This window comes from Manis pentadactyla, chromosome 1, assembly GCF_030020395.1.
Source record: "Manis pentadactyla isolate mManPen7 chromosome 1, mManPen7.hap1, whole genome shotgun sequence".
NCBI classification, from domain to species: Eukaryota; Metazoa; Chordata; class Mammalia; order Pholidota; family Manidae; genus Manis; species Manis pentadactyla.
This window is the reverse complement of record NC_080019.1, coordinates 204868922-204895254: the sequence shown is the minus strand read 5'-3', so window position 1 is coordinate 204895254 and position 26333 is coordinate 204868922. Positions and strand designations below refer to the sequence as shown.

At 41.5% G+C, this 26333-nt stretch overlaps 1 protein-coding gene across 6 annotated transcripts in view; it reads left to right on the top strand.

The window, feature by feature from the left end:
- Positions 1 to 26333, top strand: part of ATG7 (autophagy related 7) — a 241262-nt gene that overhangs the window by 58314 nt on the left and 156615 nt on the right. For 5 of the 6 annotated variants that reach the window (XM_057506593.1, XM_057506592.1, XM_057506587.1 and 2 more), the window contains exons 16-17: positions 513 to 588; positions 15980 to 16060. In XM_057506593.1, coding sequence (XP_057362576.1) covers positions 513 to 588; positions 15980 to 16060 — 157 coding nt within the window. Of the gene's footprint in view, positions 1 to 512; positions 589 to 1948; positions 2155 to 15979; positions 16061 to 26333 lie in introns of those variants that run through there. The other variant, XM_057506595.1, reaches the window with a different exon arrangement.

The following is a 26333-nucleotide window of genomic DNA, read 5'->3' as shown; positions in this document are numbered from 1 at the left end:
ATTCATTCTCCTGCCCAGTTAATTCCTCACTTTTCTTTCTCCTTCCTCCATTCTGGCAGCATTTGTATCACCTCAAGAAGTTCAGGTTGGGAAGTTTTCCATTTCAAAATTTCAGTATGAAACTGTTTTACAAGACTATCTCAGAGTAAGGGAGTTAACATTTATTGGCTTAACACATACCAACTGTTGTGCTTGGCCTTAATTTATTCCTCACAACTGTCTTATTCCTATTATGTAGATGAAGGACCTCAAGCACAAAGAAGTCAAGTAACTTGCCTATGGGCACAAGCTCTGGTCTTCCTGGCTCAAAACTCAGGGTTGTTTTTTTTTTTTTTTTTGTCCTCTTCTGCCTTCCCTCCCAGGAAAATTAGTTTTTTGCTGGTTTGTGCTGCTTAGCAAGGGACATTTGGTTATCCTTATAAATTTTACCTGGACCTCTTCCAGATCACCCTCACAGAAGTCAAACACAAACTTTTATTAAATGACCAGTTCTAATTGTTTCCTTTTCTCAGGGGCTACGCCATTGCCAGCAGCAGCGATGACCGCATGAATGAGCCTCCAACCTCTCTGGGGCTCGTGCCTCACCAGGTTAGTGACTTGGAAATGAAATTAGAATTCTGAGCCTCATCCCAGTGGTGCAGGGTCACTTTACCATACCATCAGCCCAGCCCATGGCTTTTCCACCTACTTTCCTCCAGCTGCCCTTGACTTTCAGTGGGAGTGCTTTGTGACTACCTGGAAGGTATCCCATTCTGTGGGATGGTGACAAGAAGAAATTACAAACAAGCAGAGTCCTTGATGCAGTTAGCACATTGACGAGAGGTCTCATAATGGAGAAGAAAAAGAAATAATGGGCTTTGGAATCAGCCAGAGAGTGGTTTAAATCCCTGTGCTGCATGCAGTTTTTAAGATGGCCTTCCTTGGCCCAGTCACTAAACTTCTCTGAGCCTTTGTTTTCTTATCTATAATGTGGAGATGATAATACCAAACTCATCTGATCATTGCAGTGATTAGAGGGGATTAGAGATAAAGAAGAGCTCAGCCACAGTGCCTGGTAGGCACAGGCCCTCAATAAGTGATGCCTGTTATTTTTATTGCTGTTGTTTGTTGTTATTATTGACTCCCTAGCCAAATAGAAATCCTTTTGGGCACACATGGGAAAACCTTTAGAAGCATGCAGTGTCACCAGAAAGTGGGGTATCTTTAAAAAAAAGGAATCTGAAGCATCCTAAGGAAGGTCCGTTCCATAGACAGTAAATGAAAAAGTAGTGGAATGTGAATTTAAAAGCTGTGGTGCCTCTTCACCAGTTTTTTGAGGAATGAAGAGATTTTTTAGTTTTATCTTTGAGAAATCATCTCTGTAGGTTCCCTGCGTGTATTTCAGTGTGTAACAGGGAGGCTGGCTGTGTGAGTGAAGTGGTGATAGTGTCCGACAGTCCCATCTGGGGATTTATAGGGACAGACTAACATGAGTTCAGAGAGTGGAGTGACCCTCTCAGGTCACAGTCTTCTCCCTCTGCCTCCCCACTGCCCGCCTCCTGTCATCTAGGACAATCCTGTCATTTTCCAGTTGGGGGTTTGAATCCGAAGAGCAGAAATTACTTGCCCGTGGTTGCAGAGAGAGGTAGTGGGTAAGCCGAAACCCAAACCTCAACTCAGCACTCTGCCCACCTCTTTGTGGGGTTTTGTGAGCGGAAGGAAGTAGCCCTGGCGCGCATGTTGGGAGCTGGCTTCTTTCACTAAGGTGCCCATCACAGACCTTGTGTTAGGTCACTTGCCCTCCCCAAGCCCCAGTTTCCATATCTGTAAAAGCAGGTGCTTTCCCTTGTATCCAGGATCATGTCTGTGATGAGGCTTTGTAAACTATAAAACACTATGCAAATGTGACTTTTCCAGCCTGCCTCAAAGAGGCATTTATCTTACACGAATATGTTCATCTTTCCTACAGAAACCTCTCAAGTAGGACCCCACAGACTCCGTATTCACCCTCCCTCACGGAAAGCGGTCCTCCACAGCCAACCTCTGCTGTTCATGCTCTCCTGTCTCATCTGAATCCCTACCCTTGTCCCTTTTTCCATGTCTCCTTCCCTTTCTTCTGACCTCGAGATGTGGCCTCATCTCCTCTGCAGATTTCACACTGAGAAGGGCCTTAATTAAATTTTCAGTCATGGCCCTGCACTGGTTTTCGTCTTTAAGTCCTTTATGTTAAATGACCGCAGTTGTAGTTTCCTCAGCACTGAGGCCAGAGGGCAAAACAGTCTCTTTAGAGAAGGGGCCCAGTGTCAAAATACATGTGCCCATGTTTTTAAAGTGCTATGGCAACTAATCCCGCTCAGGGTTGTTTACCCCCATTCAGCCTTTGGATTGTTTGTTACTCACCAACTCTTCTAGTTCTTTCTCCTTGCTTTCAAATGTCTGAAGGATTAGTTTGGTTGTTGGCCATCTCTTCATTTGGCCTTTTCAAAGGCTGAAGAATAACGCAGCCATATATGGGAAAGGCCCAGTGTGGGTGTGTGATTACTTGCTTACATTATTTCAAGTTTCAAGCCTTTATTTTTAGCTACTATCTAAAAAAGACAGCAGAGAAAGAACTTTAAAATTGATCAGGGTTGCGTGGCCCCTATTTATAGGCTTTATATTTCTTCCTTTTTTTTTTTAAGTGGAGTGAGTCTGTGTGTACAACTGTGTTTTAATTGGGAGAACATCGTTTCCACAGAAATCCTGGGCTGTGTTGCAATGCTGACTCAGCACTCCCCTCCTCCTCTTCCTGGCTCTCTGAGATTTCCTGTTGGAAGGGACCTTGGTAAACCCCTTTGTGTGCTTTGCACATACAGAGTGGCCAGCGACATTCCCTGGGCTCATTTTTCTCAGTTCCCTAAAGGAGAGTATGTATTAATTGGCCCCTGTGGAATGAGATATAGTAGACAAGTGATAGTCCTTGGACGCAGAATCACAAGGCCCCCCATCAACAACTCATTGTGTACCCTGGGGAAAGTTGCTTCGCGTAGCCTGCGTTCTCTGTGGCTCTGCTCTCTGTGTCGAACTTGGGAAGCCTGGGGATTACTTAGCTGGTCTCTCCGTGGGACCACAGGCAGAACTTGGCCCATTCAGAGATTGGCCAAGTGCAGAAAAAGACTTGATTAGGCCCTGAAATTCAGTGATACTCAGCTTGAAAAAAAAAGAAAAGAAAACTCTCTTTTTGAATCAGAAATCTGTGAAAAAGCCCTTTGAAGGTGAGAAAATAGGCTTATGGGTTTGTTCTTTTTTTAAAGTCTCTGGCCCAATATACATGGATGGGATTCTGCTAGGAGGCAGCAATAAGTATAAGCCACTTTCTGTCTTTAAGGAGAATGATTTTTTTATTTAAGTCATTTTATTGGTATATAAAATACGTATCCTCACACAAATCAAGTCATTTTATTGGTGTATAAAATACATATCCTCACACAAGTCATTAAATATGCAACTTTTCACGAACTGAATGCCAGTGCACAGATCAAAATGCTTCCGATTATTATGGTCTCCCTCCTACACAAAAGCAAGCATCTCTTGACTGTGAACACCACAGGAGACTTTTGCCTAAATCTGAACTTTCTGTAAATGAAATGATATTGTATGGTATACTCTTCTGAGTCTGGCTTCTTTTGCTGAGAGAACCTTTTCATTGTAGATCTTAACAGGGTATCATGTCCTCTGTTCCCATCAAATGGGATCTTTTATTTAAAAAAAGTCTTCTCGGCCCCCAGGGTGGTGTCTGAGTTTTGTGAGGCCAGGCCCTTTTTCTGGCTCTTGATTGGGAGGCAGCCACTCCTGCTATCTCCAGGAAGCTGTTTTTCAGGCTGGTGAGAGGTCCTGAATGTGACAGAAATCAACAGCCTGTGGAGGTGCTGATCACTGGACAGGACGTCCTCCATAGAATGGAAAACAAGGTGGCCATCCGTCAGGGCCCAGCTGCCTCACTGACTCATGCAGCAGTCCAGCTGTTGCCCCACTTGTGGACCTGGCAGCTCACGTTTTTTGTCCTTGGCTGGATGTACCCTTGGCTCTCAAGGACGGGTGAATAAAGACCCTGAATGTGAGTGCCCTGCCTAGGGCTTTGGGCTTGCCAACCCCATGGTTCTCTCAGACTCTTGATTTCTTTTAGTTACTTTCAGAAAAGTAGAAAAAGCCCAAACTAGGGCAGATCCTGGGAGGGCTCTGGCCTGGGAAATCTCTGAGACAAATGCTGAGAAAGAGCTGCGGTCTCTAGCCATGCTGTGGGCTGCTGTTTATTTGGCCTGCCTGCCCAGGCTGTGCCCCACAAACCCTCGGGTCTTTAGCTTTTTATAAGGTCTCTTTACTGTGGGCAATATGCCTGTAGGCATGTGGACAGACGGACTGCTGAGGAAGGAGGTTAAGAAGATAAGCAACACGAGCACATTTCCTGAGGTGCAGCAAGGAAAGGAATCTCCTTCCGCCTCTCATTCTGTACCCTTCAGACTGACGACAGTGGCAATGTAAGGAAAAGTGGGCAGTCCACATGTCTGCTGTTTCACCAGACCAGCTGTTAGGGTCTGTGACCCAGTCATCCTCCCTCCGTCCAGGCAACCATCCCTTCAACAGAGGAGTCCCAAACACTGACTCTGTGCTAAGCACCAGTGGGTTCAGAGAAGTCAAGTACCTGGCACAAGGTGGTAGGTCATTGAAGGTGGTAGATGTACCCCCAACCATTTGGGGTTCACTGGGGTACAAATCTCTTTCCAATGCACAGGCCTCTGAATAGAAAGAGGGATGTGGGTATGAGGTCTGGCAGTGTCTGAGCTTCCTATGTGAGGCCCAGAAGAAGAAGGGACCTGGTCTTTCTTTGGTGCATGAAGAAGGGGATAAATCACACAGTGCCAGAGTTCAGGGTATTTCAGCATCTCTTGTCCCAAGAAGACTTGGGCATAACTTTATCACCTGAAGGATGTTACTTGTGCCCCAGGAGTTTTGCTCACTGATGAGGCTATTGTGCTTGAGAGGGCCCACATGGGAGGCAGTGTGAAGGCTTTGTGGTCATACAGTTCTGACTCGAGTCCCAGCTTTGCCTCCTCGTTTTCATTCATTCATTCATTTTCCCATTTTACAAAAGATTTAGGGCAGATTTTGCCACTGGTCCCTGTGTGCCCTTGGGCAGGTTACTGATCCTCTGTGAACTTCATATTTTTTATCGGTGTCCTGCCAATGGGTTTCAGCCCTGGGCAAGTTTGCTATGGATTCAGTGTGACCAAAGAAAATGACAGCAAAACGTTCTTGGGGTGAAAGGGTTATACCCAACTTTATTCTCACAGTGGCAGGTCAGCCACTAAAATCCCATTCCTCAGGGCAAGTCTGCATGCAGCAAGCCAGTCTCTGCCTCTGGGCCCCTCTGTCTGCACAGCCATCCTCTCGGCCTCTCTGCCTGCACAGCCATCCTGTCCAGTCGTCCTCGGGCCTGTCTGCACAGTTGTGTCCTGCACAGCCATCCTCTGGGCCTTTGTCCTTGGCACTGCCACCACTCCAGCCTCTTGCTTTGCTTTGCTCTGCTCTCCTGCAGCCTTGCAGCCCTGCCTCCATGTCGTGCCCAGAGCACTGGGTGGAGCTCTTTATATAGAGTCAACAGCCATGTATTGCCCACAGGTGTGCAGTGAGCTAGTCAACCAGGGCCAGGTGAGAATCCTGGCCACAGGAACTCTCATTTTATCCACAATCGGTAAAATGGGGATGATAATAAACTCCTGGAATTCATGTACAGATTAAATTATATTGTGTTTATTAAGCACTAGCACACATGAGAGACACTTGTAAATGTTGGTTTTATCATTCTCTTTTGCTTTTAATTAAAATGGTAAAATGGGAGTTCATCTACTCTCCTGAGAAGAGGGTTACAAGCAGTTGCATAAAACTGGAAGCAATGAGTGAGTAGGGAAGGGCTGGAAAGATCAACCCCATCCTGTAGTATTTTTCTAAGGATGACGCTGGCTCATTCCCAGCTTGCTTCTGCCCCTTGGTGACTGCAGTTCAATAATGAGAGGTGTTTCGGTGGTACACAAAGACCCTTGTGCTGTGCCTGGGGTTTCGCAATTGTTGAACTCTCCTTTTGGGCATTGAACTTAATTAAGACTCTCTTCAACACCCAGGAATAATCTGGAGTTTAAAATTCATTTTTACATATGCAAGCTCCAAGCTCTAGAAATACTGCTAGGCCTGCTGGAAACCGATGTGCGTTAGGACAGCAGGTTTCAGTTGTGGCTGCAGCTGCACCTCCTCAGGATGTGTGTTTCTGCACCCTGGATCTTCTTCCCAGTGAGGACACTGGGCTTGGAGCTCAAGCTGATTGTACTCGGCTTCGGTGTAACCAGCTGCAGCCCAGAATGGAAGGGACCCCTTTCTATTCCTGATCTATTTATTTTGTAGCCAGCTGGGCATAATTGACTTATAATAATTCAGTCCACCCGAGCCCCAATAGCAGCCATCTGGGTACTGAGTTTTTGGCTTGGGGGGTGTGTTTTTTCAATCCCCCTGACGTCCTCTTTCTGTCCTCCTTTCTTTTTACCTCCTCTTGTCCTGCAGCTTTTTCTCCCAGACTTTGGTGCAGAAGGATTGCTGGCCTTGCCACTTGGTAGTTGTGGAAACTTGGGCAAGCCACGCACTTCCATGAGCCTCAGATTCTTTCTCTGGGACACAGGAGAAAGCCACAGGATGGTAGTGAGGCCAGAATGAGATGAGTGTGTGAAAACACCCAAGGGTGCTGGCTCAGGGATGGCACTTACTGATCCCTCCCGCTCTCCCTCCCTCCCTCATTTTCCACATTCCAGAACATGCCTTCCTGCACAGCCTCTGTGGTCAGGAGGCAGCGGTTCTTTATATATAAGCAGTTGTTTATATGCTTTAGGGGAGGCACAAGAGAGGCAGTGAAGATGGGCCAGAAGGATGCCTGGTGAGTTTTTGGGTCGAAAGGTGGCCTGCCTTCCTGTCACACAGTGTTGGGAGGGTGCAGCGGAAGAGGAGAGTCAGGCAGGATCTTATAGACTGTGTTGAAAGTTTGGACCTTCTGTCTTGGAGCAGTGGAAAGCCATTGAAAGGCCGTAAGCTGAGACATGACACATTAAGGTTGGGCTCCTGCATGGGAAAGAGGCCCGAGGATTGCTGAGTGGACCTGGGTATAGCATTGGAGTCGTTTGGCCTTTAAGTGGAAGACAGCCTAACCCATGGGCTTCCAACATGCAACCATGTACCCAGATCACCTCGGGAGCTGCTTCAGAATTCACATTTCCTAGCCCTATTCCAGATCCACTGAGTGACAACCTCCAGGGACATTAGGCATTTGAAAAACATGGCTTTGGTCTCTAAAAAGAGCTTCTTAGTGCACCTGTGGGACAAGGTATGCAAGTCATTAACACAGACCAAATCCTGCTCCTTGAACACGCTTTGAGTTTTGTGCTCCCCCCAACGCTACTTCTGTTTCCAGAAGGACCCCTGATGCCGCCGTGTCCTCAGCACACACGCCCAGCCCAAGCAGGTGTTTCTGCCTGCGAGCCCTTGGACGCTAATGAGGCCCGTGCAGGTGTGCGGTGGGTTCGCCGGGCGCGGCCGCCAGGACGGCCTGACGAACCCTTACAGGATTCTGCCTCTTCTGCTGTGTTCCTACTGGTGAAGGGAGCGTGTCCTTTCTTATGAGGCCCTACTAGCCAAATGCAAATACAACCGCGTTCTTCACTCCCATTTGGCAGCAGGGATTTCAGCTCCAGCTGCTTTTGGCCTTTGTGAGACCTGGGCCTGCGGAGAGGTGAGAGGCAGGAAGACGCTGGGTCTGTCATGCCCAGGTGGGCTTCTAGGTGCTCGGTGGGGGAGTACCAAAGGTACACCTACTGTAGGGCTGGTTTATAGATAAAATGTGTTTTTTCCTAGAAGGCTACACAGGAAACTGACGCTGGGGATTGTTTGGGGAAAGAAGGACTGGGGGCAATAGGGACTTAGACTTTTTGTTTTGTACCTTTCTACACTGTTTTGAAAATGTTATGGTTATAAACAGAATCGCTTCTTTCGAGGTATAATTTACATATGCTAAAATGCACCCATTTTAAGTGTTCATTTTAATGAGGTTTGACAAGTGTATGTACTTGTATGTAACCACCCCCACCACAAAGGAGATATAGGACATTCCTAATGGCCCCTAAAAGTTTCTGTGTGCCTTTTCCCAGGTAATATTCCCACCCTCATCCCCAGGCAACCAGTATTTGGATTTCCTGATGGGCTATTTAAATATATTTATTTTCTGTATGAAGAGGAAAAATACTTAATGTAAATCTAAAAGACGTGCAGGGAAGTAAGCAAGGTTTGGCCTCTTTAAGGAATTCCTCTTCCCACAAAGCTATAGGTAGAGGAAAGTGTAGGGAGAGAAGGACAAAAGGAGAGAGGGAGGGAGGGGAAGAATGAATGAGAGAGAGAGGTAGTTTGTTCCTCTTTGGGGGGAGATTGAGAAGCTAGTATTCTGGAGAGGCCATTTAAAAGGTGGTTAAATATTTAAACATTTTTTAAAAATAGGAAAATGGGAGTAAATATGCTATGGGAATGAGGGTTTTTCTGTTGTTTGCTCATTTGTTTTCTGTCCTGTGCTTATTTTTATTACAGGTAGAATTAAATTTCTTAAAATAGCTGCTTAACGGGGCATTACGATTAGCACACATAGTGTAGGGGGTTGGGGGGTGGGGTGGGGCACGGGAAAGGCAGTATTTACAGAGAAGACAAGTAATGATTCTGTAGCATCTTACTACACTGATGGACAGTGACTGTAATGGGGTTTGTGGGGGGGACTTGATAATAGGGGGAGTCTGGTAACCATAATGTTGTTCAAGTAATTGTACATTAACGATATCAAAAAAAAAAAACTCAACCAGGAAAAAAAAAAGCTGTTTAATACCTATGTTACCTCTAAGGAAAGACAGATAGCAGATATTGGTAATCGACTAAGATTTTAAAGTAAGCTATGTGCAATTCCAAAAGCTAGGGCATTAACCTTGAGCAGTGTCAAGAGGCCTTAATTCTTGTGTGGATGGAGAAATAACTTTAATATCACCTTATAAAGCCTTTTCATTTAAATGTTAATTTAGAGGTGGGCTAAATTGGGTGGGTGTGAGGTGCTATTTTAGAAAGCCTGGAAAGAATCGGAGACTTTTTAACTTCCACCCGTTTTCTGACATCTAACAGGTGAGTTGAGTTGGTATAGCGCAAACAATGGGAAGGTGTGAATAAGGTTGGTACTGGAAGGTGTTGTATTTCACGTGCCTGCCTGATGAGAATCATCTGGGGCTCTTAAACATACAGAATCTCAGGCCTCATCCTAGACCTTTTGATTCAGGTTCCATGGGATTCTCCTCATCAGACAAGTTTAGAGGAACACTGAATGAGCGTTATTGTTTTACATACTTTGCACACTTCTAAGTAGGAAGGTGATGGTGAATTTTTCTCCATCCCAGCAAGGGTCAAATCTTTATAATGTCTTTGTGTTTTGGGGTCTGGCCTTTCTAAATTGGTGTGAATATATTTATAAGGATTTTGCATATGGTACCTTGATTTTAGACTGCTATGGGATTTCTATGAATGTCTAAGGAATGTGCTAAAATTTTAGGTAGCAACCTCAGCTCTTTAAATTTTAGGTATTTCTTGTAAGATTGAGGGAATGCAGAACATATTGTAGAAGATCAGCATATTTGTCATAGGGATTTAAAGCATTGTTGATAGAGAAGGGCTTCAAATTGCTTGGAAAAGTGAATAGTGGCTTAAGACATGTTTTCTCCAAATAGTTCAGATGTGAATAATTTGGTCGGCTTTGGGATGTTTGTGATTTTCTCATTCATTAATTTCATAACTGATAATATTGACCATCTCTAAGGCACAAATCTGCAATGGATAAATGCACATAGTTCACTTTATGTCTTTCCCTGTAAAAGCAAAAGAGATAAAAAATGATTTTAAGTAAGCTCATCCCAAAGTTCATATGGAAAGGCAAAGGACTCAGAATAGCCAAAACAATCTTAAAAAGTAGAACAAAGTTGGAGGATTCACACATCCCATTTTCAGAACTTACTACAAAGCTGCTATAATCAAGGCAGTATAGTACCATCATAAGGATAGACATATAGATCAGTGGAATAGTGTTTTACCAATGGGTTTCAGCCTAGGCAAGTTCACTATGGATTCAATGTGACCAAATAAATGACAGTAGAACATTCTTGGGGTGTAAAGGTTATACACAACTTTATTTCCACGGTGGCAGGTCAATCACTAGGACCCCATTCACTCAGAGTGTGTCTGCATGCAGCAAGCTGGTCTTTGCCCCTGGGCCTCTCTGCCCGCCCAGCCGTCCCAGTCTCTGTCCTCAGTGCTGCCATCACTCCAGCCTCTGCTCTGCTCTCCTGCAGCCTTGCAGCCGTGCCACGTGTTGCACAGAGCACTGGGTAGGGCTCTTTATAGAGAGTCAATAACAACACATTGTCCACGCATGTGCAGTGAGCTAACTGACCAGGGCCAGATGAGAATCCTGGCCACAGGAACCTTCATTTTATCCACAAATAGAATTGAGAGTGCAGAAATGAACCCTTGCCTTCCGTCATTTGATGACAGTTCAATAGAGGAAGAATAGTTTTTTTGACAAAGTGTTGGGAACAACTGGATTTCCACATATAAAAGAATGAATTAGGCCCTTACTCCACACTGTACACAAAAAAACAACTCAAAACAGATCATAAACCTAAATGTAATAGCTAAAATTATGAAACTAGTAGAAAACACAGTAAATCATGATGACCTTGCATTTGATAGTGGTTTCTTATATATGAAACCAAAGACCAGCCAAATTAAAAATAAATAGGACTTCATGAAAAAAAAGATATTGTGTTTCAAAGGATGCCATCAAGAAAGTAAAAAAGCAACTCACAGAATGGGAGAAAATACTTCAAATCAGGATATCTGATAAGGAACTCATATCCAGAATATCTAAAGAATGCTTACAATTTAACAATAAGAAAAATAACCCAATTTAAAATCTGGCAAAGAATTTGAATAGACATTCCTCTGAATAAGATATACAAATGGTCAAGAAGCATATGGAAAAATGTATGTTATTAGTCATTAGAGAAATGCTAGTGAAAACCACAGTGAGATACCACCTCACACTAGGATGGCTGTAGTCAAAAGGAGACAATAACAAATAAGGACAAGAAGGTGGAGAAATTGGAAACCTCATACCTTGCTGATAGGAATGTAATGTGGTACAGTCACTTTGGGAACAGTTTGGCAGTAACTCAAAATGTTAAACATATAGTTACCATCTGACTCATTAATTATGCTCTATAAATCCAAAAGAAATATCTATCCATTCATGAATGGATACACAAAATCTGCTATATCCATACAATGGAATATTATTTGGCAATAAAAAGAAATGAAGTACATGATACATGGTAACAACATGGATTAAAACATTACACCAATATGTATCTGTATTCCTATTCTGTTGATGTGTGTATGCAATTTAATTAGTAGTTTTTTAAAACCTATACATGCTTATGTTACTCTACAAGAAGTTATGTCAAAGAAATAATCAGTCTTCCCATGTTTTCTTCCGTCTGTTACTTCTAAAGCTTTTCTTCTTCCTTCCTAATTACAACCCTTTAGTAGAATTCGTGCCTCATATCAAAAATTACTGAGTATCATAATTTTTCCAAGTGGTAAAGACACCTCAAGACAAATGCTGGGCATAGAAGCCACAGGGCATAAATCTGCAAAGAAGTAAAAAGCTAACCTTTTCAAAGAATATTGCTTCTCTCTCACTTACCAACTTTACATTTCCCTGTATGGCCCCGGAAGATGGCTGGTTAGCCAGAGACGGGTAAGATTCCTCAAGGGAGGAACAACCTAAGACAGGCACAGTCGCAGGGGGGCATCAGGTGAGAAATTGGGGATCAACAGAGGTGAGGCTTAGAACCTCACCCCCCCCGTTTTGAGAGAAATCTTCTGCATCCGTGGATGTTTTGTTGCCCTTGTCTAGCTTGGATTAATACTTAGTCTGTAGGCACAGCCCTGATTATCTACATTTGCCCTCTTACAGCACTAAATTATGTTTTCTACCTTTATCTTGCATCTACCTACCACTTCAGCATTTTATTTAAAAAAATAATAAGAGAGAAATGTGGGGTCCACATATAAATCAAGTATAAAAATCAAATGAATAATCATATCTGACTTGACTGTTTATAGTTCATGATGTGTGATCAAAACCAAAAGTTTCTGTGATATGACTGCCCTTGCACTGTTCACCATGTAAGAACTTATTCACTATGTAAGAACTTGTTCACCATGTAAGAACTTGTTCATTATGCTTCAGAAGATTGGAGACTGTTGAGAATTAGGCTTGGGGTTAATTAATGATTGTGCATTGAGTCCCCTATACAGAATTTTATTGTTGTTAACAACCATTTGATCAATAAATATGAGATATGCCCTCTCAAAAAAAAAGAAAAAAAAAAACATTACACCAAGTGAAAGAAGCCAGTCTTGTGTGATTCCATTTATAGGAAATAGGCAAAATATGAAAGCCAGAAATAGAAAGTAGATTAGTGGTTGCCAGGATCTGGGGAAAGTAGAGAATGGGGACTGTTGCTTACAGGTTCTGGGTTTCTTTTTGGAGTGATGAAAATACTCTGCAATTAGATACTGGTCATGGTTACACAATTCCATGAATATACTAAAAGCCTCCGAATTATATACTTCAAAAAGATGAATTTTATGGCACATGAATTGTATCTCAATAAACCTGTGGTTTTTTTCACATTTAAAAAAATTTGAAGTATAATTGACATAATCTGTTAGTTTCAGGTGTACATCATAATGATTTGATATTTTTATACATAAAAAATTGATCTGCATAAATCTAGTTACCATCTGTCACCATACAAAATTATAATATTGTTGACTAAATTCCCTATGTTGTACATTACATCCCCATGACTTATTTTATAACTGAAAATTTGTGTCTCTTAATCTCCTTCACCTATTTCACCCACCCGTGAGCCCCACCTCTCTGGTAACCAACAGTTTCCTGTAGCTTGAGTCTGTTTCTGTTTTGATTTGTTCATTTGTTTTTTAGATTCCACATATGAGTGAAATATGGCATCTGTCTTTGTCTGACTTAATTTCACTTAGCATATTACTGTCTAGGCCCATCTGTGTTGCTGCAAATGGCAAGATTTCATTTTTTTTTGTGACTAATATTCCATTGTGTGTGTGTATGTATATACACCACATCTTTATCCATTCATGTATTGTTGGGCACTTTTTTTTTTTCAAAATAACTATTATGCAAAGTGTTTGGTGATAAATACCAGAGGAGAATTTCAGATAATGGACACTTTACCTATAAGTTGGGTGGTAGGCAGATTGAAGATTTATGAAAGAGGAGTGTTTGAGCTAAGTGGCCTTTAAAGAAGGTGAAGATTTGGATATACAGCTGTTTCCACAAGGAAGAGCTCTGAGTCACGTGATTTCAGCTTGAGACAGGTGGGCATGTGCTTGGAATGGAAGTGCAGTTCACCCTATTAGTTGTGTGGAGCTTGTGAAAAGATTCAGTCAAGACTAATTAGAAAGGCAGGGTGGGCCCAGATTAGGGGAAACTTTGAGTGCCAGATTCTCCACTGTATTAGGTCAGCTCTAGGAAGTTGAGAAAAAGTAACACGCCTCTGAGCTGTGTAGTAGAAAAATTAATCAACAGCAGAGTGTCACATTAAATGGAAGGAGAGAGCCTCACCTAAGGTGGTACCCATTAGGAGTCTCTTGCAATCGGTTTGAGAAGGATTTCCTCTTTCATCTAAAACTGGAATCACTTCAGTTGCATTCAAGGTCTTCCGATACCAACTTGCTAAATTTGAAAGACTTCACACACACATGTTATTCTACTTTATTTCCTGGGAAAATGAATCACAATTTCCTAGTAAAGAGCTGTGTGGAGGCGCTAAACAATAGTGTCTGGGCCCTGTTTGGCCAATTCATTCACTTCAGCTCCCTTCTCTTCTGTTGCTCACCACCTGTGTTTTTTGTTTCTATTTTTTTTCCTTCCTTCCTTCCTCTCCTCTTTCTCTCTTCCTTTCCTCTTCTAACTGTGGGTCTCTGTCTCCCTTTTTTTCAGCTTTACCTCCCCACCTCCAATCATGAGGCAGTTTAGCACAGAAAATTACCAATGTTTCCTTGTACCACATAAAGAAAGCTTGGTATTAGCTATATGAGAGAAAAGATGAAGGATTTATGGAGACATTAACCTATAGATTGTGTCAATGAACATTTTAATGGGAAATAGGCTAAATATGATAGCATGCTTTCTAAGTAAATTTAATATAAATGTAATTGAGGTATGAGAAGGCCCATTATGAGAATTCTTTCAAGCCTGTAACTTTCAGCTCTCGTGAGGTTTTCAACATTCCCATTTTTTTGTGAATTGCCATTAAAGTCTTTTCTGGAAGTTTATCCCCTCTTGGTGTCCTGAATAGCATACTTACTACCCTAATTGTGCCTCAACTACTGTGTTATGAAATGTTACCACATTCCTGAGAAGGGGAACTAAAAGATTGTCACATTTTCAGAGGTTCACAGAGGCCATCGAACTTATCCCAACTACCTAATTCATCATTTCTATCAAACACTCCTTTGATCTTGGATTACATGGACAAGCCATTTAAATGATTGCTATAGACATTTCTGTCAAGGTGAGATTTTCCAGTGTGTTCATGCAGTTAAACTGTTAGTTGCAGTGTGGGCATAAAGATAGAGTTCTCCCAACTCAGAAGGAAGCTTGTTTCCTTGAAGAGGTTGTCAGGTTTTGTTGGTTTTTATTTTGGGGGATGTTGGTAGGGTGCTCAAGACAACAAGAATGTGTGGGTTGGTTCCTTTGCCGTATTCAAGTGAGACTGTTAAATCTGTGTTGAGACCTCATATCAAAGACAAATGCTGTGATATCCTGAGAGAAAGGGAGGGAGGCTGGCAGGCCAGGACCAGGTTTGGAGTCAGGAGGTCTGCTTTCAAATCTTGGCTCTGTCACTTTGTTTTCATGAGCCAAGTTGCTTCGCCTTCTGAGCTTGAGTTTCATCAACAAAAAATGGGAGTAGTTGGGAGGGTTAAATAAATTCACTCATGAAAAGATACATGTTGTCTGGCTTATTATAGATGTTGAGTCCTGTGGAGACTTCAGTTTACCATTCATATTGTTAGTAACAGTATCTTAATGGTGCATATATAACCGTTTAAAACTCCCCATTTGGCAAGAGTATAGTTCTAGAGATACAATATTCTGAATGAATTACTCAAATTATAGTTTGTGAAGCTTGTTACAGCTGATACACTCTAAGTAGAAATCACTTGCAGTCCAGAAGTTTACACTCAAGGTGGTGCTGTTTCCCCATAAATTTGGTGATGTTTTGCACTTTATCCCTGTTTGTTCCAAGTCAAACAAATTACTGCAAATATATATTTAGGATCATCTCTGCCTTCTGTTGTCCCCAGGCCTTCCTTTGTGAGATCCCACCCAATATCATATCCTATAAGTGAAAATATCCCACATTCACTCTAACGTATGTATGAGAGTTGAGTCATAATTAACTAGTTGACATACTTGAAGACATTAATTAAAATGATGCTTTAGATTTGACAGCCTTCTTTTCATATTTTTGGAGCCAATCTGTTTTAGGTCTCCAATATGTGAAAGGCTTTGTAGGCTGTGGTTCCTAATGAAAGAAAGGGCCTGCTATAGTTTTTCCTCAAGCTGATTCTAGTGTAAGGGAAAATACCCACATTGCATTTCATTTTTGCTAGTCATCTCTGTTAAGTATATCATACTAATTTCCCACTTCTTGTCAAACTGCACAGATCTTTCAGAGGTGTGGTCATTCTGGGCTTGATGTGAATTTTTTTGTTTTGTTTTCTTTGTTTTTAGATCCGGGGATTTCTGTCACGGTTTGATAATGTCCTTCCTGTCAGTCTGGCATTTGACAAATGTACAGCTTGTTCTTCCAAAGTAAGTCATTCTGCATTTGAGGGACTTGTTTTTAACAATGGGCCTGTCAGCTTTACCAGCCAGAGGCACTGAAACCAACTGAGGACTCTTTTGGGGGGTTGTAGGGAGAGGGGTGTCTAAAAAACCAGAAAGGATTTTTTTGTTACCATTTATCTGTATTTATTCTCACAGAGAATGAGAAAGTTTGATTTACAATGTGTAGAGAGAGATGGAATCAGTTATTATGGTTCTGTATCAATTCCTGGATCGTGGTGATTTTGACTTGAATGTTCCTAGTCTTTGTTTCTCCTCAGAAGGTTCCTCCCTCACATGGACCATCAAAGAGCAACTTTTAAGTGTTACTCAGAGGATGGGGGATAGCCCGCAGTCCTGGTGGTGTGTCTTTCAGAGATCTACATAATAACAAAGAAAGTAAACAGATCAGGCACATGTATGGAGAGCCAATAAAAAGGCCCCTTCATCTTTGATCTTTCCAGAGATTCTAAAAATAGAGCTGATATGTCTCCAGTTGTAATAGAAAACGGCTGATGTATCTCAAAACTACAGTGATGGCTTCTCATTTTTTAATAGTCTTTGAGATTGTCTGAGTTATTTTTACATGTATACTGTGTACTATAGCGAATTTCCTTTTGGATGCTTCTTTAAACCTTCTTAACAACCAGTGAATTAACCTGGGCTTTTAAAACTCATGATTCTTGGTAAGGTTTCATGTTCAGGTGTTATGCAAAATAGTGTTGGGGTCAATAATCCTAAACTCTGGCCTCTCAGTTATAATTTGGGACTTCTTTGCTGTGTAGCCTACATCTGGCAATGTGGGAGGATTGAATTCTAGGGAAATTATTTTCACTCTGATTGACAAGCTTTCTTTGAAAACTGTACCTGGGCCATATTGAGAAGGACAATCTTGACCAGTTTCTCTAAAACATTAACTAAGACTTAACAAATAATGTTGATAAACTTGGTTAATTTTAGGTGCTCACAAGTTCTGAGTAATTTTTTTTCTTCAACAGTAAACTACACTCCTGTTTTATCATTAGCATCCCAAATGTCTATATTGTGATTTAAAGCTTATCAAATGATAATGTCACAGTCACCCAGGAGCTCATTCTCTTTGTAGTTTCTTTAAGATAACTTGTATGCTCTTTAGTGGCACACTTTTTCTTTTTTAGAATGGCTGAGCTAATCAGCCTCACAATAACTTGGCGGTATTAATTTTCATACTGAAATCATTTGGCACAGGTGACAGAAGTTTTCCTGTGACTTTATGTGCATCTGGCTAGCCAATGAAATAAAGATAATTGGGCTCTCAGAGTGAAATGCAAACACTCATTCTTGTTCTATTTCTAATTAAATTAGCCTTTGAGATACTGTTTACAAAAGAATCACAATTATGCCAGGTAACTGAGGTCCCTGTGTTCTTTGAAAGAGAATAGGTTTGCATTTTTCTTTCACACTTATTTTGCTGAGCATTAAATTAAATGTAGGTATCACTTTTTTTGTTAGTAGAATTATTTCCTGTTGGTGGTCATATTGAGAGTCCTGCTTTACATAAACATGCTGGACGATTTAATACAAACTGACTTGGATTTTAACAGCTGTGTTATTCCCATAGCGATCACTTTTCATGTGGTCTGGGTATTAAATTTCTTTTGTGCTGAAAAGGTTGCTTCATTGGTGCACGTATTTCCTGACAGTAGAAACACAGCATTTACTTACTTGGCTAACTTTTTTGTTCGCTTAGGAGAACGTCATTCTCTATTATCTGCAAACCCAACATTAATACTTTGAAATGACAAATCCAATTACAGTTCATCTCTGTACATGTGAATTTTTCTTAATGTATACTTAGCATAACGTTTTTTATACTGAGTCATATCATGGTTGTTACTGTTTCAAAAAGATTCTTCAGGGCTAAAAATGACTTTTTCAGACATTCTCCTTTGACATCCATGAAATAATTTTTTCCTGTAGTAGTTTTCAGTATTTTTGCTTTTAACCCCCAGGACTAACGCCATACTTGTGTCTTGATTTAACCACAAATGCAGACGGAAAGACTGGGGAGGTGAAGAAGTTTTGCTGAGTGATAGTCCTCTTGTTCACTGAGTTATTCATATATGCATATAACAAAGTATAGACCTTTTGTAAGGCCTGAGGTGGTGAGGAAGGCAGTTTCTTAGCCACACACAAATTGTTTCTTGCCCCCATTTGATTGTAGTTTGGCATATAGCTAGCTGAATTGTTCCACCTTACAAAAGCACCGAAGAATCTGGAGAGAGGAGAGTGGTGAGGAGACACTTTCGTTCCACTTTCTGTTTATTGCCTTTCAAGACTTTGTAAAGTGATAGTGTCTGCCACTGGAATTTCAAAATAAACCTTATTTCACAAAGCTATATGAGTTGTTGTTAGTTCTAAAAGTGAATTTAGAGCCAACTAGAGTTTTGTGGAGTTGCAATGAGAGGGAGAAGTATACTTTTGAAACCAATATTCTTGAAAGACTTTCTCAAAATACATTGAGTTAGTTTGTTATTATTAGCGTTTCACCTAAATGTTTAGGGGGAAGTTAAGGTATTTTTTGGTAACTTTCTATTCTGATATAATTTTAAACTTAAAGTCACAAGACCAGTACAAGGAAGTCATTCATGCACACCCTTTACCCAGATTCACCAGTTGTTTACATGTTGCCCCATTTGTGTGTGCCGTGCACTCCCCTCCCGCCTCCCGGCTTCTTCTCACCACCCCCTTTGTCTTGAAACTTCCAGAGTAAGCTGGAGACATTGTGGTCCTTTATAGCTAAATGCTTCAACGTATGTTCTTAAGAAGAAGGATCTTCTCTTACCCAAAACAGAACACACCAGCTCAGGCCATCTAATGTTTGCACAATGCTATTATCTAATCCACAGTCTATATTTCAAATGTTGTTGTTTGTACCGGTAATTTCTTTATCGTTTTATTTCTTCCAGCTCAGGATCCAGTTCAGGATCAAGCATGTGTTTAGTTGTCATATCTCTTTGGCTTCCCTCAATCTGGAAAAGTTCCTTAGCCTTTCTTTGTCTTTCCTAACCTCAGCATTTTGATATTTTGCCAGATATTTTGTAGAATTTCTCTCAATTTGGATTTGTCTAATGTTTCCTTATGATTAGAGTCAGGTTATGAATTTTTGGCAGGAATACCAAAGAAGCGATGATGTATTCTCATGTCAGGAGACACATGATATATTTTATCCCCTTTGGTAATGTTAATTTCCGCCTTCCTATATTTGTAACTACCTTCTCCAACACTGAGAAGCCTGGCTCCCATTTTCCTGGGTTAATATGACTCACTTGCTCAAGTCTAGCAGTTTCCATATCACTAGCTTGTACTACTGCAGAAGGTAAAGGTAGTAATTAGAGTTTGATATTTGTGCATGGTTCTTTGTTTTCTAGGTAAAAGTCACATACAGTGAAATGCATGAATCTAAAGAGAACAGTTCTTTAAGTTTTGACAAATGTATACACACAGTTAACCCACATTTCAATCAAGATGTAGAACATTTCTGTCGTCCCAGAAATTACCCTTGTACCCCTTTCCCAGTCAGTCTCGGGAGGGGGCAGTATAATGAGCATTTCCTTTCCCTCTAAGGAGTGAAGCTAGGCACTTTGTGGTGTTATGCAACTTTAGCCTTGTTTCTGGAACCCAGAAGTTGACCAGAAACTTCTCTCAGATCCATAGTCAGGAGCTGGGCCTGAAGAGACTACATGCAGTCTGTTCTTGCTCTCCTTGCACAGTTCAGTCACCACAGCCTTTATGGCATTGCAGGAACAGCCTCTTTTGAGAAGCGGGCCCCAGTCTTCGTTTTCATACCCTCTGGAACCTGCCAGCTGCACAGATGCAGCAAGATGTATCTAGAAACCTGACCTTGAGATCTTAACCAGCGATTGGCAACCCTAATAATATAATTACTCTGGTGTTTACTGGTGTTTACTATGGTTATGGGCTCTTGTGTTGATGGGTTGTGATTAAATTTCCCAAAGTGACTTGCTACTAACTTGCTTTGTGCATCTGTGTATGTGTGTGTTGAGGAGCGATCAGGAAAGGGTAGTGTAGAAATAATATATATTAGCTGGTAAATTACACTTCCTATTGGCCTTTGTCATAGCCGTTCATCTTTTGATATTATTTAACTCTTCCTTCTATCATATTTCTTAGTCATGAATATAAGTAATGGTATTAAACTCAGCTATTTAAACTTCAAGAAAAACCTGTTCCAAAGTGGCTGGTTACCTAAGGGTTCTGAAAATGCACCATTTAGGGGATAGAAAGGCGAATCATGCATTTACAAGGATGTTATTTTTGTCTGTTAGCCGACATTTGTTTATTCAACTGACATTTGAGTCCCTGCTGGTTCCAGAGATACAAAGATGATTAAAATAGCCACTGCTCTCAAGGAATGCTGTTGGGAGGGTGAGGCAGACCTGTAAACCAGTGATGACCTCCCTTTTGTTGTGATACGCTCTGCAGCCGGGGTACATCTTCTGGTTATGGCATCCTAGTACCAGTTAATTTTGTAAACAGGAAAGAACAGGAAACTCCTTGCAGAGAGGACTTCTGAGTTGATGTTAAAGGATAAGTAGGAACTTCCAGAAACACATGGGGGAGAGGACAAGAAGAAGGCTTCTACACTGAGGGAATTGCATGTATACTAACCAGGGGCACGAAAACATGGCACACTTGTGATGTTCGGTATAGCCATTGTGGCAGAGCCTGTGGGACACCTAATTTCTTAAAAACTGTCTGCTTGTCTTTGTGAATGCCATTTCAACTCCAGCCATTCCTCAGTTGGAATCTGGTGTCCTTTGTCTAACCCTTGAGGCTGCTGTTTGGAATTTCACAATTCCACAGAAAACTGTCTCTTGCCTTGCACCAAGCTTAGGGGATTTCCTAGCCTAAGGAATCCAGCAGCTATAACAGGGTGGTGTGGGGGCCAGGAAGTCAGACAGGGGATTTCCAGGGTCCTCATTCTGTGTCCCGTGCTGGCTGGCTTGGTGACCACAAGCACGGTGCTCCCCCTCTGTCAGCCTCCCGTTTCTTCTTTTGTTAAGTGAGTCAGTTGGATGAGATAAGCTCTGGCTCTCTGTTAACACTCGAAGTTACTAGCTTTTAGATTTTCTTCACTTAATCTTACTTTTTATTCCACAGCAATCCATTTTAATTATAGATAATTAAAGTTATAATTATGGAAGATAATCAGCCATTTTTAATCACTCAGATCACTGTTAGCCACTGATCTCTACCTTTCTTGACTTAAAAAAAACTGTATGTATATAGGTACATGCAGATAATTTATCTCTCTGAATATTCCTATTATGAGTTTGAAATTAGCTTTAGAGAGAGGGATTTATGGTGCTGCATCAAGGAGACTCCCTGCTTCTCTGATTTGATAGGGTTTTACATCTCAATCATTTACAAGGACTGGCCAGAGCCCAGTAAGAAGAGCTGTCCAAGGCTTGTGCCAGGAATTTTTGCATACAGCTTCTCAGTGGCAAGTGTTACTCAAAACTGGGCTGTAGCCAGATTTTCCTTCTCCTTTCCAAAAGGGACACAAATCTCTGATCTGGAAAATGATGAGTAACCCCCAGGATGCCCTTTGCTATCTCATTTACCCAAGGAAGCCTCAAGTCTTTTGTTTTCATGAGTGATGGATTCCATATGTACGGCTGTGTGGTGTAAACTGTATCCCACATCTTGTCCTTAGCAACTAGTGTTTCCCCAATCTCCAGGACTGCTTGGTTCCCAACAGGAGATGGACTATCCAGCCGGAGCCAGTAGTGTGGAGTATTTAGCTACAAGCTCTACCCTCAGAGCTCTTGGCTCTTCACCTCCTTGAAAAACCTTGGCCATTTCTCCCTTTGCTTCAATTTCCTCATCCATACAGTGGGGAAAATATTTTCTGTTTCTCAGGGAAATTGCCATGGTTGATGTGTATCCAGTTCCCTGTGACCAAGTATCCTGGCCTTTGCCCGCTCCTGGGACTGATGATGACATCAGAAATAAGAAGAAAACAAAGACCCCTGTGAGCATAGTAGATCTCCTGGGCTGCGTGAAAGCCTTTCTGGGCTCAGTTTGTTCACAAGTAGGTACAGTGAGAGGCCTGATTGAAGGTCAAGGCTCCCTTGGCTTTAGGAGGCTGCAGAAACCTTCCGTCATGGCTCTTAACAACTACTGCCAAACCTTTCCCATGATTCCAGAGAACCCAGCATTGCTCATTCCTTCTGACCCAGGGTTTTCTGAGACTGCCTGATTGGTAGCTAAAGCTTGTGCTGCTTCCGTTTTTCCCTGTCACCTGTGGTCACAAAGACATACCTACCTGCCTAAGCACAGTTTACCCTTACAGGATCCCTCTTACCATCCAGACCAGAAGTTTTAGGACTCTGTTCTTGCATGCCTCCACTGGCTGCCTGGCCCAAGCTTAGTCTTCAGGTTAGCAAAAATCTGGGTTTGTTTTAGTTTGAAATTAATCTCATTCACTTTTTGCCTTTCCCCCCAAAGCTCATCCCTTGACATAGTGAGTCTTAAATTTTGAGAGTCTTGAGCCTTGTTCAGACTGATGAAAACAGTAGACTCTGCTCCCCTAAAAAGTGCAAAGCTACACACAATTTTGCAGACAATTTCAGAGGCTTCACACAGTCTCTGAAACATGCCTGTGCATCCTAGTGAAGCGTCCTGGCCCTGAGTTGTCCTTTGATACCATTCCCAAGCTCTGCAGGATGAGCATTGCAACCAGCCCCGCCCCACCATGACCTCTGTGTGTGGCTTTGGAAAGTCACTGTCTCTCTTTGGGGACTCCTTTTCCTCAACTGTAGCAAAGGGAGATGTAGGAGCTGAGCTACCACTGGGTTTTATTTTGTGACTCTGAGATTCTAGAATCTCTTCATCAGGTGTGTTATTTCTTTAGGCCCAACTTCATCTAACTGGGAAGACATTGACCCTACTCAGTTGTGAGTTCTCCCTACTTTAGTGGTGCCTTGGTTTGACTCCTCATGGGCAAAGGGCTCCAACTATCATTTCTTCATGTTCCTTCTGAATAACACAGGAGTTAGGGACACTGACCCCCTGTGCTGTCAAAAATCCATGTATAACTTATGACTCCCCCAGAACTTAACTACTAATAGCCAACTGTTGACTGGAAGCCTTGTAGATAACATAAACAGTCGATTAATACATATTTTGTATGTTATGTATATTATATACTGTATTTTTACAGTAAAGTAAGCTAGAGAAAAATTTTTTTTTCCAAATTGCTTCAAATCTCCAAAATTTTTTCTAATGTAATTTATTGAAAAAAAAAAACCCATGCATAAATGGACTTGCACAGTACAAACCTGTGTTATTTAAGGGTCAACTAATACATTCATCTTCTTCCCTTCTCCCTCCAACCTTAATATGTTTGCAAGGAAGGGAGGGAGGAACATGGTGTAGTAATTGCTGGGTTTTTTAAATAAGGGAGCCATCAGCTTGAATTAGGAAACCTTTTATGGAGGTACATGCTTATGCATACACAGGTTGTATACACTATATGTAGCTATTTAAACTGAATACTAGAAACACTGAAATATCTATTTATGTGAGTTTATTTTAATGACTGTTGTCATAGCAGTTCAAAAAGCACTGACGTTCCTGTTTCATGATAAATTCTTGGATGGTACAAAGATGAATAAGACAGCCTCTGACATTTCTGATGATATCCTTCATCTGGACAAGATAGAGTTACATTACATGATTATATAATTCAAACATATCGAGTTATTTAGACATCTTTACTAAGACCATATTCATAGCTTGGAAGGAGTAAGTAGCTCCTAGTGAATGGTAGGAACTACTTAAATATGTTTTGAATGGTGAGAAAAGTTAATGAATGATTTGGTAGATTAATGAATGAACATTACAACAAGAGTGGGGGAAAAAAGGAAGGTGGTCTGTGTCCTCTAGAAAGTCAGTCTGGGAGGCAGTGAAGATGCAGTAGCAGAGTACCCTTTGCCTCCTAGTGTGGAGGTGATTTATCATTACGGCATAAATGGGAGCCATTACTGAATGTTAGGTTTCAGTGTCCTGAATATTTATTCAGCTTAGCTTCTCACCATCTTTTACCATCTCATTTGCTGTAGCTGGTGCTTTCAGTGATTTGTTACTGTATGGAAGATCATTTCCAGAGTTAGTAAGACAAGGAGCCTTGGGGATTCATCAAAGATTATTTAAAATTTTATGAAATGACACATTCTGGCAATGAGTTGTTTGAAGTGTTTTGCTTGCTCTCCTGCAGGATTTGTTTCCATTTTATTTTCTCTAAAGAGCCTTCCAGTATCCTGTCCAGGTATTTCTAAAAATACTTATCACTGTAGCCTTTCTTGCCATGGAAGATGTGGAAGAGCTGTTTGAGGACATCCTCTTCCTGATGTTATTGTCCTTATAACTTGTTTATGTAACATTTTATGTGATGATAGTGATCAAGTCTAGTGTCTGGCCTTCCCTAGTTTTAAGTAATTCTTTCATCATAAAAGTTTGTTAATGTTTTTCTTAAGCAGCAAGAAAAAACTCCATGTTTCACTTTTCTAAAGTATCTAACAGCTGGTTAAAGCACATACCAAAATTAGACATCTTCAATTTGTAGCCATCGGATTAAAATTGAAAAATATCTCCTCCATGGTCCTAAAATGGCTGCACATGTGCCAAGTGTGAACAGTCAGTGGGAGAACAGACACAACAAGTTTTGCATATTAGGGGAACCGTCTTAACACTAAATAAGTGTGTATCCAGCAACGTCCTGAGGAAAGGCAGCATCACTGGGATAACTGCCCAGTCTCCCACGAAGGCTGCTTCAAAGGGAGCCTTGAATAGACACAAGGCCTGTCCTCATAATTCTAGACAGCTTGAGTGTCTTTGTTATTGCCTCTGGATTCACTGGAACATTTGGATGTTTTTAAGACCTTTACTGGCACTCCAACTTGGGATAGACACTCACACATAAGGGTATTTTCGTACTATTTGTAAAGGTGAGAGAAAATTTGGGTTTCTCCCAGTTCTCAGCTGTACTTCCCATTTCTTTTTCCTTTTATGTCACCTCTTTCACAAGGGACCCTGAAGGGAGACGTAACAAAAGTGGGGATTACAGCAATCAGCAATTATTGGTAGTTGCATTAACACGTCTCACATATCCCAAACAGGGAACATGAGCTCAGCCTTGCTCTTTCTTGAAGAAGAAAGATGATTAAAACCGTTCGTGCTCTGTCCGTATCTAGACTTTCTGTTAGTTAAACTTGACCTGATGGACTTGACTTCAATTGCAATGCAAACAGATTTTTAAAAACAAGTGGGGTACAAAATGACTTACTAGGTGAATAACATACATAAGTAAGAAAACAGAAACATATCCACGTCACTTGGCTATACTGGAGGAGGAAGAGTTTTATTTCACAACATCTACCATTCTTTGCCTAATCGCTCACTGCTTCCTGTTATTGAGAATATCCCGATGGGCACTTAATCCCTGAGAAATGAGGCCAACATTACCCTACTACACTCTGCAAAAGGGTTGCGACTCCCAGGAAAGGGTCCCTTCTATGGTGCTCCCGGGGGAGGAGGCAGTGCGCACGTCCCAGGTCTGCTGTGCTGGCTCAGAACAGTGGACAAGTTCTTGGGAAGTTCACGATCTCACAATATTTTCTTCTTAGTGGCCTCAGCAGTGCTGAGTTCTTGAGCTTTGAGGCTGGATTTGGTATTTTTGGAAATGGCCAAAAGCAACTTGAAGCTGTGTGTTGTGAATAAAGGGAATGAGCAGTTTGCAAGAAAACAACTTAAAGTTTTAAAAAGAGCTGCAACACAGCTTGTGGGTCTGAATATGTGAGAGCCCAGTTCAAGGGAACTCAAAAAGTACAGGAACCTTTAGACCACGAGCTGCCTGAGGGATAACAGGACATTTGGTACAGTTCCTGCCGTAGAAATGAGCCATGGCTTTAGAGACAAGGCCACCTACTACCTGACCTGTGACAGGTAACTCAGATTTTCTGAGCTTCAGCTTCCACAGATGGAAAATAGTTAAAATCCCTTTTCAGTGGCCATGACGATTCATGAGAGTTTATGTGCCGAGGGTCATGTGTCAGTACCCTGTAAATGTTTTCGATTGCTCCTGTGTATGAGCAGGGAGCAGGTGCCATCCCCATTGCCTTTCATAAATGTGCTTGCTTTGTAATTTGCAGCCATAAAATCTTTCCATTTGTAAGAGTTGACAAAAAAGGGTGAG